At 38.2% G+C, this 15,534-nt stretch overlaps 1 protein-coding gene across 1 annotated transcript in view; it reads right to left on the bottom strand.

Moving 5' to 3' along the window:
• Positions 1-15,534, bottom strand: part of SPIDR (scaffold protein involved in DNA repair) — a 573,123-nt gene that overhangs the window by 529,721 nt on the left and 27,868 nt on the right. Inside the window, exon 4 of the mRNA XM_036758339.1 lies at positions 9,346-9,492. Coding sequence (XP_036614234.1) covers positions 9,346-9,492 — 147 coding nt within the window. The remainder of the gene's footprint in view (positions 1-9,345; positions 9,493-15,534) is intronic.

The following is a 15,534-nucleotide window of genomic DNA, read 5'->3' as shown; positions in this document are numbered from 1 at the left end:
CAGGAAAAGAACACTGAAGTGTTTGAGAATTGATGATAATATGGAGTTAAGAAGGTTAATTATATGGTTGAGACTAGGAAGAGAGGAAAGTAAAGCTGCAACTAGAATAACGGCCTAAGGAACTAGAGGAGTGTAATCACTGGAAGTGATGATGAGGGTGAAGAATAGGTTTAAGAAGGATGAGGCATAGTGATGAAATGATAGGAGTATATGATCACAAATGAAATGATAGAAGGATATAATCACAAATGAAATGACAGGAGGATGTGATCACAAAGAAGGTCAAAGTTTTAATTTTTTTTTGGCAGGGCAATTGGGGTTAAGTGACTTGCCCAGGGTCACACAGCTGTTAAGTGTGTCAAGTGTCTGAGGCCGAATTTGAACTCAGGTCCTCCTGACTCCAGGGCCAGTGCTCTACTCACTGCGCCACCTAGCTGCCCCTCAAAGTTTTTGATTAAGAAACTGGAAAACTCGTGATTAATGGTGGGATCCACGGCATGACCATCCTGTGTATGGCTGAGGTAGAGTGAAGGAATAAGTCATGGACTTAAGGAGACCAAAGAAATGGGAAATTAAGGCATTTGAGGGAGCTCCAACATAATTGTTGAAATCTCCTAGTGTAAGGCAGGAATTGGGGAGGAGAAGAGAACAGTGAGTCAAGGGTTAAACTCCCCAAGAAAGGAGGGAAAATTACCTGAGAGTCCAGTAGAACAACAACCACTTGAACAGTGTGGATAACTGTTATAATATATTAATTTCAATTGAACAGTGTGGATAACTGTTATAATATATTAATTTCAAGGAAGGATATCTTCCACATGGAGAGAAAGCCTGGTATAGTGGATAAAGATCCAGCCTTAAAAGTCAGGAGGATCAGGGTTTAAGTCCTGCCTCAGATAAGTCTGACCATGGGCATATCACATAATTTCTCAGTTCTCCAAGCAACTCTCTAAGATGATCACCATGGGTGAGAGGAAGCTCCTATACTGGCAGTTCCGTATGGGGATGAAATAACAGGTCTGCACCTCACCTCACCTAATCCTCCCCCTCCCCCACAAAAAGAAAAAGCCTATCTCACATGAATGTATTTGCCAGAAAAATAAAATCTACTCTTTTAAGTAGAAAAATGTTTACTTTAGCCATTTTTTTATTGACTCTAAAAAGCATTACATAACTACATGCTCTCTTAAAAAAATATACTGAACATAATTTAACCTTTTTCTAATGATGGGGGTCAATATCATGGCCCTCAATTACTGGTCTTAACAGTAGTATCGTAGTTTTCCTGAATTTTCTTTTACTATCATCTTTTACTTCTTTAACCAGTAACTCTATACTCTTTCAGCACTCCTCCGTTCTGATTTGCTGCCTCAAAAGTACTAAGGTTTAAGAAACCAGAAAACTAAGGTTGCTAACACTGTGTATAAATTAAAAGATAATAAAAGTCTGAGTGATGCCCTTAGGGACTTTGCTACACAGTCAGGCATACTACTGAAGCACATAATTATTTCAGCAGTCTCCTTTGCTTACTTTCTAGTTCTTGGATGTGTTCCAAGAAAGCTGAGGTTGCAGGTTGCCAAGTATCTACCTTCTAGGCAAATGAGAAATTGCCCAATGTTTCTGATAGTTTTGCTGTCATTTAAAGTTGTCTGCATTTACACAGTTGTGACATCTGTGTGTATATTTGGTTTGGTTCTGCTTTGCTCACTATATTATTTCATACAGATCTTCTCATATTTCAATGACTTTTTCATATTCATTTTGACTTACAGCATTATTTTCCCCTGCTCATCATCCATTCTTCTTAGTCTAGCTGCATGTATTTTATCTGTACACAAGCTTTTTATTTTTATATAGTCTACTTTGATTTTATATATTTTTCTGTCACAAATGATTACAAATTCATCCCTTATCCACACTTGTGAGAGACAGTGGAACAGGAAAAAGAAAAGCAATATAGCTTAGTTAATATAGTGCTATAGTTAGAGACAGGAAGGCCTGGTTTCAAATCCTGCCACTGATACTTTTTTTTTTTACTTTGTTCTTTTTTAAATTTATTTAATTTATTTAATATATTTAGTTTTCAGCATTGATTTCCACAAGAGTTTGAATTATGAATTTTCTCCCCATTTCTCCCCTCCTGCCCACTCCAAGATGGTGTATTCTGGTTGTCCCATTCTCCAGTCACCCCTCCCTTCTGTCACCCCACTCCCCTCCCATCCCCTTGTCTCTTCCTTTCTTGTAGGGCAAGATAAATTTCTACACCCCACTGCCTGTGTATCTTATTTCCTAGTTGCATGCAAAAACATTTTTTTTTTGTTTTTGAACGTCTATTTTTAAAACTTTGAGTTCCAAATTCTCTCCCCTCTTCTCTCCCCACCCACCCTCCCTAAGAAGGCAAGCAGTTCAACATAGGCCACATGCCTATCATTATGTAAAACCCTTCCACAATACTCATGTTGTGAAAGACTAACTATATTTTGCTCCTTCCTAACCTATCCCCCTTTATTGCATTTTCTCCCTTGACGCTGTCCCTTTTCGAAAGTGTTTGTTTTTGATTACCTCCTCCCCCTATCTTCCCTCCCTTCTATCCTCCCCCCTTTTTTATCTTCTTCCTCCTTCTTTCCTGTGGGGTAAGATACCCAATTGAGTATATATGGTATTCCCTCCTCAGGTCAAATCTGATGAGAGCAAGATTTACTCATTCCCCCTCACCTGCCCCCTCTTCCCTTCCTACAGAACCACTTTTTCTTGCCACTTTTATGTGAGATAATTTACCCCATTCTATCTCTCCCTTTCTCCCACTCTCAATATATTCCTCTCTCATCCCTTAATTTCATTTTATTTTTTTAGATATCATCCCTTCATATTCAACTTGCCCTGTACCCTCTGTCTATATACACATATATATATATATATACACATATATACACGCACACATATATATATTATACACACACACACACACACATATGCATATTCCCTTCAGCTACCCTAATACTGAGGTCTCATGAATCATACACTTCATCTTTCCATGTAGGAATGTAAACAAAACAGTTCAACTTTAGTAAGTCCCTTGTGATTTCTCTTTCTTGTTTACCTTTTCATGCTTCTCTTGATTCTTGTGTTTGAAAGTCAAATTTTCTATTCAGCTCTGGTCTTTTCACTGAGAAAGCTGGAAAGTCCTCTATTTTATTGAAAATCCATATTTTGCCTTGGAGCATGATACTCAGTTTTGCTGGGTAGGTGATTCTTGGTTTTAATCCTAGCTCCACTGACCTATGGAATATCTTATTCCAAGCCCTTAAATCCCTTAATGTAGAAGCTGCTAGATCTCATGTTATCCTGATTGTGTTGCCACAATACTCAAATTGTTTCTTTCTGGCTGCTTGCAGCATTTTCTCCTTGATCTGGGAGCTCTGGAATTTGGCAAGAATATTTCTATGAGTTTTGTTTTTGGGATCTTTTTCAGGAGGTGATCAGTGGATTCTTTCAATTTCTATTTGACCCTCTGGCTCTAGAATATCAGGGCAGTTCTCCTTGATAATTTCTTGAAAGATGATATCTAGGCTCTTTTTTTGATCATGGCTTTCAGGTAGTCCAATACTTTTTAAATTATCTCTCCTGGATCTGTTTTCCAGGTCAGTGGTTTTTCCAATGAGATATATTTCACATTGTCTTCCACTTTTTCATTCCTTTGGTTCTGTTTTATAATATCTTGATTTCTTATAAAGTCACTAGCTTCCACCTGCTCCAATCTAATTTTTAAATTAGTATTTTTTTCAGTGGTGTTTTGGACCTCTTTTTCCATTTGGCTAATTCTGTCTTCCCCTCATTGGCTTTTTGGAGCTCTTTTGCCATTTGAGTTAATCTATTTTTTAAGGTGTTGTTTTCTTCAGTGTATTTTTTAGTATTTTTTTGCGTCTCCTTTAACAAGTCATTGACTTGTTTTTCATGGTTTTCTCACAACATTCTCATTTCTCTTTCCAATTTTTCCTCTACTTCTCTAACTTGCTTTTCCAAAACCTTTTTGAGCTCTTCCATGGCCTGAGACCAGTTCATGTTTTTCTTGGAGGCTTTTGATGGAGGCTCTTTGACTCTGTTGACTTCTTCTGGCTGTATGTTTTGGTATTCTTTGTCACCAAAGAAAGATTCCAAAGTCTGAGTCTGAATCTGAGTCCGTTTTCGCTGCCTGTTCATGTTCCCAGCCAACTTAATTGACCCTTGAGTTTTTCGTCGAGGTATGACTGCTTGTAAAAAGTCCTTTGTTCCAAGCTTGAGGGGATGCACCATTGTTTTCAGAGCTATTTCTATACAGCCAGCTCTGCCACACCAGCACTCCTCCTCCCCCAAGAACCACCAACGTGGACCTGACTCAGATCTTAAGCAGGCTCTGCACTCCCTCTCTGATTCACCACTTAGTTCCTCCCACCAGGTGGGCCTGGGGCCTGAAGCAACTGCAGCTGTAGTTCTGTAGCTGCACCACCCCCACTGCCCCCAGGGCGGTGGCCAAACTGCAAACTCCTTTCAGTCTGTCCCCCACAGCTTTTCCCACTAACCTTCTCTGTTGTCTTTGGTGTTTGTCGGTTGAGAAGTCTGGTAACTGCCACAGCTCACTGGTTCAGGGCGCTAGGGCCTGTTCCACCTGGCTCCTGTTCTGGTTGGTCCTGCCCCCTCCACACTGGGCTCTGCTTCCCTCCACTCCCAGCTCCATGCGCGACAGACCTCACCCAGCGACCATCCAGGCTGTCCTGGACTGGATCCCTGCTTCCCTCTGCTATTTTGTGGGTTCTGAAGTTCTAGAATTTGTTCAGAGCCATTTTTATAGGTTTTTGGAGGGACCTGGCAGGGAGCTCATGCAAGTCCCTGCTTTCCTGCCACCATCTTGGCTCTGCCCCCCCTCTGACACTTTTAAGACTAAGTTACAGACAAGGTGAAAGTTTATCTGGTAGTCTGACAAAATCATATGTACTTAATATAATGACATACAAAGACAAAGGAACAATCCAGACAAAATAATCTGGGATGATTTGAGGAAGGCAAAGAATACTTTCAGTTTAAAACCATCTTGATCAGGTCACACGAAAATAGGTCACACCATCTTAAAGTCCATGTCATATAAGGAGAAGAAAGCTACATGGTATAACAGAAAGAAGAACACCGAATGTCAGGAGGAGTGGATTCCAGTCCCAGCCAACATTTAGCTATGTTTACCTTGGGCAAATCACCTCCGAGTCACAATTTCCTCACCTGTATAACGTGGATAGCAATTTTTGGACCATGTATCTTTACAACAATCCAGGAAGGTAGGTACTATTATTATCCCCCTTTTTAGAGATGAAGAAACTAATGCTGAAAGGGATTAAGTAGATCATATAGCTAGTAAGTGTCCTCCCAAAGAGACTGTATTTGAATTCAGGCCTTTCTGGGTCCAAGCTGTGCATTACCTAATTAAGGTGGGACTTTTTTTTACCATCTTCTCTTGGAGCACTTATCTAATCAAATGGCCTTGATAAGTCCACCCTTTGTTTCTTTGATTAAATTAGGAGTCTTTGATGACCTCCTTGCCTCAAGGGAAAGCCTGGACAAGACACATAAACCCAGAGGTTGGCATCCCTTGGGGTTTTCACTCACTGGAGGAATGTTGATATAGAGACTCTGGGTAGCCACTGTTAAGAGCTCCTCCCTTCCCCCCCTCCCCCCTCCCTCCCCTCCCCCACCCCGCTTGTAAACCCAGATGTTGATGCTTAAGTATGAATTGTGACTTGATCTGTTTATATTATGTATGTTTCTAATTTCTGTTTGTATTTGCTCTGAAGTTCAGGGTGCTGGCTTTCCCTCCCAAACTAACTGAATGATATTGATATGTTAGATTAAACTAAGATTGTTAACCTCTTAAAGTTACTTTCCTTAGTTAACCAGATCAAAAGAACCTGTGTTTGCAACCCTCTGTTGGTTTTATACAGCCACAGTAGCTGCTAGCAGATTGCTGTTACAAAAGGGTACAATATTCACAAAAACAGAATTATGATGGCATAAACACTTCTGATAAGGAAGAAAAAAGCTACCTGAAGAGAACAATATGGATGTAACAAAAAAGCCAGCAACTAACTCAGATTTTAAAGAACAATTTACCAAAGCCAGGTGACTGAGGATGAATACAAATGTGTGACAAGTTCCTACAAGAATAATTTCAAAAACACTAAATCCAAGAACAAACTAGCATTTTCAATAAATGCTCAGGACAACAAAAAGACTTTTAAAGGTATCTTATAGTTAAAAGGAAAAAGAAGGAATAATACATCATGTTGGATTAGAAAATTATAACGGAAGATCCAAAAAGGCATAACTCCCATTTTATTTTTGTTTTTCTTTCCTATTCCAAGTTAGATGGATCTACAAACTGGGAATGATAGAACAAGAATAATTAACAATGAACTGAAAGGCAAAATAAAAGGAACTGGTAAAGAACATTTATTTGTCCTCAATGACTTGTAGTCACCTTGGCCCCTCTAATGTAGGTATAAAAGGGTATATAAAGAAATCTGCAGATGTTATTGCTGGGTCACTGTTAGTAATTTTAGAAAATCTGTAATCAACAGAACTGGTTTGGGCTGAAGTTGGGCATATATTGTTCCAATTTTTGAAAAGCAAAAGAAAGTGGATTCTTTAAACTCTGAGCTCATGACTTTGGCTTATATTGCTAGAAAAATTCTAATAATTTACAACAACAACATCTAGAATCTATATTACACTTTAAGTTTTGCAAGTACTTTACAAGTATTGTATTATTTGATAATCCTCACAACAACCCTGAGAGGTAGGTCCTATTATGATACCCAGAGATGAGAACACTAAGGCAGACAGAGTTTAAGTGACCTGCCCAAGATCACTAAAAAGTATCTGGGGCTGGATTTGAACCCAGGTCTTCAGGACTCCAAGCCTAGCACTCTATCCACTCTGTCATCTATAGATGTATCTAGCATATATTATTAAAAAGATAATGTGTGAACACCACATGTTAGGAAGGCAATTGACTGTAAAGGCAACGGGACTGAAGCAATGCCTTCCAAATATGTGGTGCTCACACACCATCTACCCTTTTAATAATGTATGCTCGAATTTTGCCAGTGAGGCAATGGACCACAATGGCAAGGAATGATTGAAGGAATTGGGGATATTTAGTCTAAAGAAAAACCTTGGGGGACAGGAAAGAGAACCTATGATGGCTGTGTGTAACATTCTCCAGAACTGTCATGTTAAACAAAAATTATAAAAAGGATCAAACTTGTTCTGTTTAGCCCCAAGGACAAGGAACTAGAAGGGACAGGTAGAAAATATAGATATTATTTTTCTCTTTGATGTAAAGAAAAAAATACTAACAACTGGAACTACATAAAAGTACAACTGGCTGCCTCACGAGGCAGTGAGATCACCATCACTGAGGGTCATGAAGTAGAAGATGGATGTCTACTTTAGAGAACTGTTATAAAGAAGGCATGTGTTGGACTAGTAGCATAATTATAACAATAAAAACTTATTTGCTCTGTCCGTGACTTAAAGAAAGGTATAGATGATTATAATTATAAAAGTTTTTAAATAATATAAAGCTGGGAAGGATCACTAAAACACAACAGAAAACAAAGTCAGGATCTAAAAGCATCTGAAAAGCTATAACATGGAGCTGAATCTAATAAGATGAAATTTAACAGAGATACATGTAAAATTTTACTTAGATTTAAAATTTCAACTTCACAAATAAAATATAAGGAGGGAGTAGCAAGATGGCATTTTTCCTGAAAAATAACTACGACCAGGGATCTTAACCTGGGGTCCAGGAACTTGTTTCTTTTCATATTTTGACAACTGTATTTGAATATAACTGGTTTGCTTTGTAATCCTATTTCATTTACTGTATTTAAAAACATTCTTCTGAGAAGTGATCCATTGCCTTCACTAGACAGCTAAAGGCTAACATAAAAAAAAAATTAAGAACCCTTGATCTAGTAATTTTACCGAACTACAAGTTCAGTATGTGTCAACAAGATCCCTGATTTCATCCTACTACAAATTGTAACTCTACCACAATTTCTCACTTGGAAAGGTTTCATATTACATTACGACAGCTTAAAAAAAAAGTAATGTCATCTTAGACAGTATCCAAACCTAGGAAGGGCACAGTCCTAGACAACCATTCACTGTTTGGAAAACATCTGGAATACTGTGTTCACTTCTGGGCGCAAGATGTTAAGAACAGTATCGATAAACTAGTTAGTGTCCAGAAGAGCATCCAAAATAGTTAGTGCCTTGAGATCATGCCATATGAAGACTGACTGAAAAAAGCTGGGGTGGACAGCCGGGAAGAGAAGATGTGGAAGCCCAAAGAATGAACACATGACAACTGTCTTTGAGTATTGCGAGGGTTGTTAATGGAAGAGGGATGAGCTCATTCTACTTGGACAGAACCAATCACTGGAAACTAGGGAGGGCCAATTTTAATGCAGCATATGGAAAGACTTCCTAATAACTAGAGCTGTACAAAAGTAGAACATGTTGCCTCAGGAAACAGCAGGCTCCTCAAGGCCAGGCCCCGGGGAATATTTGTCCTGTGTTACACATACACAGATTAGATGGTCTCTGAGGTTCATTCAAACTCAGATTATATGACTTCATTGGGATATGTTTAACAGGAAGAGGTCTGCCTTTCATGGAGTAATGATGAGAAACACAACAGACAGACAAAAACAGAATCAACAATACACTAAAAAAAATGAGTAGAAGGTCTCAATGGCATTTTCCATAGTGGTTCTAAAGTGAAAATATGAACAAGAAATCTCTCACAACAACAAAGTGTGGTGGGACTGCAATTTACATAGAATGAAACCAAGGATCTTTCAAAGCATGAAAGCAAACAGAAACCCAAATACATCACTGACACTATGTCACATTCATCTAATGGTAGTTCCTAGAATTATAGGCATAGTAACTAACAGAAAAACTGGCCTCTCTAAACCATGCCTTTCAAATAAACCTTTTTAAGTGTTGTCCAACATCACCAAAGTGATACAAATAATTAAAAAGCTGTAAATTTGACTTCAGTCCATCTAAGACTTTTAGCATAATTAAAATCCTTAGTACTCATATGACCTATAAATGACCAAGGACACTAAAGAATGTAATTTAAAACATTATCATAACTAAACCAAGAAAGTATTTCTTCTACCCATTAATTCTCACACTTTTTATCCAAAACACAAGTTAGTCAAACCATATCATATCATTACTATTGGTTCTGGAAAAAAAAATACAACAGGACTTGAATTTCTTAAAAATCTATCAACTTACCTTCACTGCTGCTGTCATCCATGGTGGGAGCACATCTTTTATGTTTTTGAGATTGACAATGCATCTCTTTATCATCCTCAGAGAGATCACTCCCACTAGAGCTCCATATTATGTCAGACGGTCTCTTTGAAGCTTCAGATGGAGAAGCTAATATTTTAGAAAACATAAAAAAATCAGAAAAAAATCAATTAAATTAAGCTGTTTCTTACTGAAAATGAATTATTTTATCAATGTCAATTTATTAACAGCATGAATATTTGATATTCAATTCAATAAATATTAAATGGCAAGACACTCTAACAAGCTCTCATAAATGAAGGGATGCCTTATTAAAAAATAAACATATTTCAATAATCATATGAACCAAGCATCTGCCCAGAGCACTATCTACCACAGAGGCAAAAAACAAATAATTTCATGTGAGAGAAACAAAATAAGATGAGGGAGGATATAGAAGTAGATTGTAAAGTGAGAGAGCACAAAAGGCTGGGCTCCTCATGATTCCTCTTTAAAAGTAGCAAAAGAAATCTGGAGAAGAAACAAAGTTGTTAGAAATTCTTACATGAAAATCAATCCCCACCAAAAAGTCGATGCACAAACAAAAGAAGGGATATGATAAACTAAAAGAACAAATATTACTAAAATAATAGCCACAGCAGCATTAAAAATAAAAGAAATCCAGAGAAATAAAAATCATAAATAACAGATATACACAAAGAATTAAATAATTAAAATCAGCCTTCCCCCACTCAAAAAAAAATAGGCATAAAAGGTATTAAAGGAAGAACTGAGTTATAAATCTTGGGAGAAAAGGATGATAAAATTCTCCAAAATTAAAAATACTTCAAAGGATCTGATTCATCAGAATAGGTATTGCTTCTACCAATATAGACTGCAACCCATCTGTGAGTTAGAAGGCATTCTTTAGGAGCTGCTACGACTAAACTAAGTCATAAGGTGGCCAAGCTTTTGGTGATGAATCTCCCAAATTCGGCTAGGCTGTCCTCAGACAATGAAAAGTCCACACCTTTCCATCTTAGAAGAATCTACCAGAGCATACATTCTGCTGGCATAGCCTTTAAAAATCTACCAAAGCTCTTTTTGTTTCATCTTTCTCACTATTCCTCCCATTGGTTCTAATTCTTCTTTACAACATGACTAATGTGAAAATATGCTTAATATGAATGTATATGTAGAGCCCATGTCAGATTACACACCATCTTAGGGAGGGGAGAAGGGAAGGGGGAGGAGACATTTCAGAACTTGAAATCTTATGGAAGTGGATGCTGAAAACAAGAAAGGAAGGAAGGAAGGAAGGACGGAAGGAAAGAAGAAAGGAAGGAAGGAAGGATGGACGGGAGGACGGAAGGGAGAAAGGAAGGGAGGAAGGAAGAGAATCTACTGAAGTGGCCCTGCAAAAGGACTTCGGCAAAGAAAATTTAAAAATAGCATCAACTAAAAGCAAGACTAATAGAATCAAAGACAGAACAGCAGGTAATGCAGTTAAGAAGGACAGAGAAATGCCAATAAAGACAAAACAGATGCAGCTAAATAGAACTAAATATATATGAAAAGTATATGCAAAAGTATATGAAAAGTTAGCATTTGATAAATGCAAGATTACAAGATGCTGGAAAAATTAATCATTATTTAATAAAAATTTGAGGGGAAATAGACAGCAATGCAAAAAAAGAAATAAATTTAAACTCACATCTCATAATACATACCATAAAAATTTCAACTGCATCAATGATTTAAAAACATAAAACCGTAAAAAAAATGAAGACAGATAATAAATTTATCTCAATTGTGGACCAAAGAAAAAGTATAGAAACAAGAGAGACCAGAAGGAGGGATAGAGTAAATAAGTTATTACTATTATGATTTTGTTAGTTATATTTACCAAAATGCAAAATTTTACAAGTTCATGCATTGGAGAAATTTAGCTCTTACTTGTAATCTGTATACTGTTAATTTTTATTGAGATTAAATATGTGATAAAATATTTAAAAAATAAAAAGATTTAGACTTGATACAAAAGTGTTATAAAAGACTAGCAAAGCCACTGAAGCATGGACAAAGGACTCAGAAAGGAATTTTATGACAATGAATTATGGGGCTATAATTTCCAATGCTCACAGGGTACCCAATAAATATTTGAGCTTTCCTTTCAATCAATTTCATGATCACTCTGGGACCTATAGTAGTAGACTCAATAAAATAGTTAATGGTAGTTTTTGAAACAAAAGCTTTAAAATAGCAGAAAAGAAAAAAAAAAAGGATATTAACTATAGACAAAATTGGGAAAGAATTTTTACAACCAGTGTCTCTGATAAAGGCCTCATCTCTAAAATATACAGGGAACTAAGTCAAATTTGTAGGAATACAAGTCATTCCCATTGAGAAATGGTCAAAGGATATGAACAGGCAGTTTTCAGAGGAAGAAATTAAAGATATCTATACGCATGTGAAAAAATGCTCTAAATCACTACTGATTAGAGAAACGAAAATCAAAACAACTCTCGGGTACTACATATCTCTTGTCAGATTGGCTAACATTACAAAACAAGAAAATGATAAATGCTGGAGAGGATGTGGAAAAATTGAAACATTGTTACATTGCTGGTAGAGTTGTGAAAGGATCCAGCCATTTTGGAGAACAATTTGGAACTATGCCCAAAGGGCTATAAAAAAAATGTGCATACCCTTTGACCCAGGAACATCAATTCTAGGGCTGTATCCCAAAGAGATCACACAAGTGGGAAATGGACCCATATATACAAAAATATTTATAGAAGCTCTTTTTGTGGTGGCAAAGAACTGGAAATCAAGGGGATGCCCATCAACTGGAGAATGGCTAAACAAGTTGTGGTGTATGAACGTAATGGAATACCACTATGCTATAAGAAATGAGGAGCAGACAGGCTTCATATTAACGTGGAAAGACTTACGTGATCGATGCTGAGTGAGGCGAGCAGAACCAGGAGAACATTATACACAATTAGAGACACAGGGTATCTGTGATGACTAACTTTGATAGACTTGGCTCCTCTCAGCAATACAATGTTCAAAGACAGCTCCAAAAGACTCATGATGGAAAAAGCCATCCACATCCAGAGAAAGAATTATGGATTCTGAATGCTGATTGAGGCCAACTATTTGCTCTCTTTTTCCCCCTTCTTTTTTGGTTTTGTTTCTTCTTTCCATGATTCATTCCATTGGTTATAATTCTTCTTTACAACTTGGCTATTGTGTAAATAAGTTTAATGTGAAGGTATATGTAGAATCTATATCAGGTGACATGCTGTCTTGGGGGGAGGCAGGAGGAGAGGGAGGGGAGGAAAATTTAGAACTCAAAAACTGGTGAAACTGAGTGCTGTAAAGTAAAAATAAAAAAATTTTTAAAAAACTATAAAGAGGAGGGGGCGGAGCCAAGATGGCAGCTGGAAAGCAGGGACTTGTTTCAGCTCTCCCCCAGGTCCCTCCAAACACCTATTAAAAATGGCTCTGAACAAATTCTAGAACTGAAGAACCCACGAAATAGCAAAGTGAAGCAGGGCTCCAGCCCAGGACAGCCTGGATGGTCGCTGGGTGAGGTCTATCACGCATGGAGCTGGGAGCAGAGCAGAGCCCAGCATGGGCCACGCCAGGACCAACCAGACCGGGAGCCGGGCAGAATAGGCCCTAGCACTGTGGCAGTTACCAGACTTCTCAACCCACAAATGCCAAAGACAACAGAGCAGGTTAGTGGGAAAAACTGCTGGGACAGAGTGAAAGGAGTTCACGGTCAGCCACCACCCCCTGGGATGGGGAACTCTGAGGCTGCTTTCAGAACTACAGCTGCACCTGCTTCCAGCTCCAGGCCCATCTAGTGGGAGGAATTAAGCAGTGAATCAAAGTGGGAATGCAAAGCCTGCTTTGCCCTGCCTGGATCTGGCCTGCAATCCTGGTTGGCGGTTCTTGGGGGAATAGGAGTGCTGGTGTGGCAGAGCTTGCTATGTAGAAGTAGCTCTGAAAACAGCAGCCCAGACCCTAAAGCTGGGGACAAAGTACTCTCTACAAGCAGTCTTACCTTGACAAAAAGCTCAAGGGTCAAGTAGTTGGCTGGGAACATGAACGGGCAGCAAAAATGGACTCAGATTCAGACTCAGACTTCGGAATTTTTTTTGGTGACAAAGAAGACCAAAACATACAGCAAGAAGGAGTCAACAAAGTCAAAGAGCCTACATCAAAAGCCTCCAAGAAAAATATGAATTAGTCTCAGACCATGGAAGAGCTCAAAAAGGATTTGGAAAAGCAAGTAAGAGAAGTAGAGGAAAAATTGGCAAGAGAAATGAGAGTGATGCCAGAAAACCATGAAAAACAAGTCAATGACTTGCTAAAGGAGAAAATACTGAAGAAAATAACACCTTAAAAAATAGACTAACTCAAATGGCAAAAGAGCTCCAAAAAGCCACGGAAGAGAAAAATGCCTTGAAAGGCGGAATTAGCCAAATGGAAAAAGAGGTCCAAAAGACCACTGAAGAAAACACCACCTTAAAAATTAGACTGGAGCAAGTGGAAGCTAGTGACTTTATGAGAAATCAAGATATTATAAAACAGAACCAAAGAAATGAAAAAATTGAAGACAACATGAAATATTGCACTGGAAAAACCACTGCCCTGGAAAATAGATCCAGGAGAGATAATTTAAAAAGTATTGGACTACCTGAAAGCCATGATCAAAAAAAGAGCCTAGATATCATCTTTCAAGAAATTATCAAGGAAAACTACTATGATATTCTAGAGCCAGAGGGTAAAATATAAATTGAAAGAATCCACCGATCACCTCCTCAAAAAGATCCCAAAAACAAAACTCCTAGGAATATTGTTGCCAAATTCCAGAGCTCCCAGATCAAGGAGAAAATGCTGCAAGCAGCCAGAAAGAAACAATTTGAGTATTGTGGAAACACAACCAGGATAACACATGATCTAGCAGCTTCTACATTAAGGGATCAAAGGGCTTGGAATATGATATTCCAGAGGTCAAAGGAGTTAGGATTAAAACCAAGCATCACCTACCCAGCAAGACTGAGTATCATGCTCCAAGGCAAAATATGGACTTTCAATAAAATTGAGGACTTTCTCAGTGAAAAGATTAGAGCTGAATAGAAAATTTGACTTTCAAACACAAGAATCAAGAGAAGCATGAAAAGGTAGACAGGAAAGAGAAATCACAAGGAACTTACTAAAGCTGAACTGTTTTGTTTACATTCCTACATGGAAAGATGATGTGTATAATTCATGAGATCTTTCTCAGTATTAGGGTAACTGAAGGGAATATACACATATATACAGAGGGCACAGGGTGAGTTGAATATGAAGGGACGATATCTAAAAAACTAAAATCAAATTAAGGGATGAGGGAGGATTATATTGAGAGACGGAGAAAGGGAGAGATAGAATGGAGTAAATTACCTCACATAAGGACCAACCCTGACGTACTGCGCTTTTCTCAGCAACCTAAGGGGCAAGGACAACTCCAGGGGACTCACAATGGAGAATGCTATCTTCATCGAGACAAAGAACTGCGAAGTTTGAATACAGTCTGAGGCATACTACATGCTCGCCTTTTCTGCTTCTCTTTTGTTTTTGTTTTTGGGTTTTGTTTTTTTTTTTTATGGTTCTGTTTCTTCTTTCTCATGATTCATTCCATTGGTCAAAATTCTTCTCCACGACTTGACTAGTGCATAAATTAATTCAATGCGAAGTTATACATGACCTTTATATGAGACTTCATGCCGTCTTGGGGAGGGAGGGGGGAGGGAGGGGAGAAAAACTGGAACTCAAAACTATGTAGAACCGTGCGTGGTAAACTAAAAATAAATAAAGAAATTTATTAAAAAAAAAATTACCTCACATAAAAGGGGCAAGAAAAAGCAGTTCTATAGGGAGGGAAGAGGGGGCAGGTGAGGGGGAATGACTGAATCTTGCTCTCATCGGATTTGACTTGAGGAGGGAATAACATACATGCTCAGTTGGGTATCTTACCCCACAGGAAAGAAGGGGGAAGGGGACAAAAAAGGGAGGATGATAGAAGGGAGGGAAGATTGGGGGAGGAGGTAATCAAAAGCAAACACTTTTGAAAAGGGACAGGGTCAAGGGAGAAAACTGAACAAAGAGGGATAGGTCAGGAAGGAGCAAAGTATA

This window comes from Trichosurus vulpecula, chromosome 1 (genome assembly GCF_011100635.1).
Source record: "Trichosurus vulpecula isolate mTriVul1 chromosome 1, mTriVul1.pri, whole genome shotgun sequence".
Taxonomy (NCBI): domain Eukaryota; kingdom Metazoa; phylum Chordata; class Mammalia; order Diprotodontia; family Phalangeridae; genus Trichosurus; species Trichosurus vulpecula.
The sequence above is the reverse complement of the archived record's forward strand: the minus strand, read 5'-3'. Positions and strand labels throughout refer to the sequence as shown.